This window comes from Thermobia domestica, chromosome 15 (assembly GCF_964235325.1).
Source record: "Thermobia domestica chromosome 15, izTheDome1.hap1.1, whole genome shotgun sequence".
In the NCBI taxonomy this organism is placed as follows: domain Eukaryota; kingdom Metazoa; phylum Arthropoda; class Insecta; order Zygentoma; family Lepismatidae; genus Thermobia; species Thermobia domestica.
Window position 1 is genome coordinate 181,732,418 of NC_137468.1, and position 2,001 is coordinate 181,734,418.

At 34.7% G+C, this 2,001-nt stretch overlaps 1 protein-coding gene across 1 annotated transcript; it reads left to right on the top strand.

Moving 5' to 3' along the window:
* Nucleotides 1-230: 230 nt before the first annotated feature.
* Nucleotides 231-1,736, top strand: LOC145671744 (glutamate receptor ionotropic, delta-2-like). The gene has a single exon (XM_081740949.1). The coding sequence runs from the start codon at nt 231-233 to the stop codon at nt 1,734-1,736; it is 1,506 nt and encodes a 501-aa protein (XP_081597075.1).
* The last annotated feature ends 265 nt before the right edge of the window (nt 1,737-2,001 follow it).

A 2,001-nucleotide genomic window follows, 5' to 3' on the forward strand; every position in this document is an offset into this window, starting at 1 on the left:
TGTATGACACAAAAGAATCTAAGACGATAAATAATTCTTTAAGACAGTTCTTCAAATTCTGTTATATACCAATTACAATTCAAGATCTTAATGCACCATTGTCACGGCCTTTTACAGGTAACAAACAAAGAAAAAGTTCCAATTTTCTTCTTATTTTAAGAGATTATCAACATCTCTCGACTATCATCACCAAATTGAAAGCAAGTACCTATTGGAATGGTAGAGGAACAATGTATGTTATATTTTACAACTGTGCCCTACGGATAGAACAATTGACTGGTATGTATAGTGTATTTTGGAAAGAAAGAATTTTACGTGTGCAAGTGATTACGAATGTTTATCATAACAATGTGTCGAATTACAATAAAAATCTAGAACTTGTATCTGTTAATCCTTTCACACAGAGAATTTATTCAAAGGAGTTAAAGAATATTGACTATAAAAGCGCCGAGAAAATTTTTAGAGATCACTCGTTACTTGAACTAACAAAAAATATGCATCGTTATCCGATGCGCGCTAGTGACTATAACTTAATGCCGTATTTATGGATAAATGGTTTAGAAGATGGTTCCTTTGAATATGATGGATTGTCTGGAAAACTCTTTGAATCGGTCAAAGACAGTATGAATTTTACGGTTATCTTTGTTCGAAAGTATGAACAGAGGACAGCCAATAGAAAGTTACCAAATGGCACATGGACAGGGCCTTTAGGAGAAGTGGTTACCGGATTTTCAGATATTTGTCCTATATCAATGATGATGCTTTTAGACAGATTTAAAGCTCTTGAATTTACTACTCTGTTTTATTTTAGCACATTCGTGTTTGCGTCACCAAAAGCTCTTCCATTACCTCAATGGATGTGTTTAATTCTACCATTCAACGTGGCAATATGGACTTCTGCCTTTTGCCTCTTTATGTACAGCCTTGTTTGTGAACTCTTTATTCAATGGATTGTAACAACAGAATTAACATTTGAAAAGATACTTGGTCGTGTTTTGTATGTTGAGGCGATATTTTTGCAAGGAACTGTACCTTCTGTTCCCCGCAATAGGACTTTAATGACAATATTTATGTTTTCTATTGCTGGTGCAATGGTTCTTAACTCCTTGTATCAAGGGTCATTAGTAAGTTACATAATGACTCCACGGTATACTAAAGACTTGAATGACTTTGAGGACATTGCTAATTCTCAGTTGGTAGTAGTAGCTCTTCCTCAATTTGTGGCATTACTAAAAAGTTACGACTTCCCAGTATTAAAAAGTCTTGCATCAAGAGCTTTCGCCATAATGAGTCCATCTGAAGGTGTGAAACGTGTTGCGTTCACTAGGGACGCTGTTTACTTTGGTTTGCTCACAAGTGTGGCATATACGCAACAATACTTTACAGATGGTGGAGAAACTTTGTTGTACATTTCAACACATAATGTGGGTGATGTTTGGGGTTCATTTATTCTTCCGAGAGACTCACCTTACGTACCTAGAATGAATGTTCTCATTCGAAGGCTCATCGAAGGTGGATTTGTTGATAAGTGGTATTCGTACGTTATGAGAGACGATTCCTTAAAAAGAAAGTTTACTTCCAGTAGAAGATCTGAAGTTGCTATTTCCTTGCGTCATTTACAAGCATGTTTTTATATATACATAGTTGGAGTAAGTTTTGGTTGTATTGCATTTAGCATAGAATTAATGATTTCTAAATACCGATGCAAAAATTGCCAAAATTTTTGTTACAATTAAAAAGAATAATATTGTAATCAGTGGTGTAGGCAAGGGCGGCTGATCTGGCTCAAACTCTCTTTAGTATATATTGAAAATGAATTCTGATCACTTTCAGCATGTTATTGTTTTGAGATCCTCGATGTTTCGACGTTATATAAATATACAGTGTGTGAAGGTTTCGCATCCAAGTCTGACCTCGTATGCTTAAGGGTCTTCTCTACAGAGAAATTAAACTACCGTTAATTTTAGATTTTTTTCTGTAATATCTTCAAAACAAATAAAA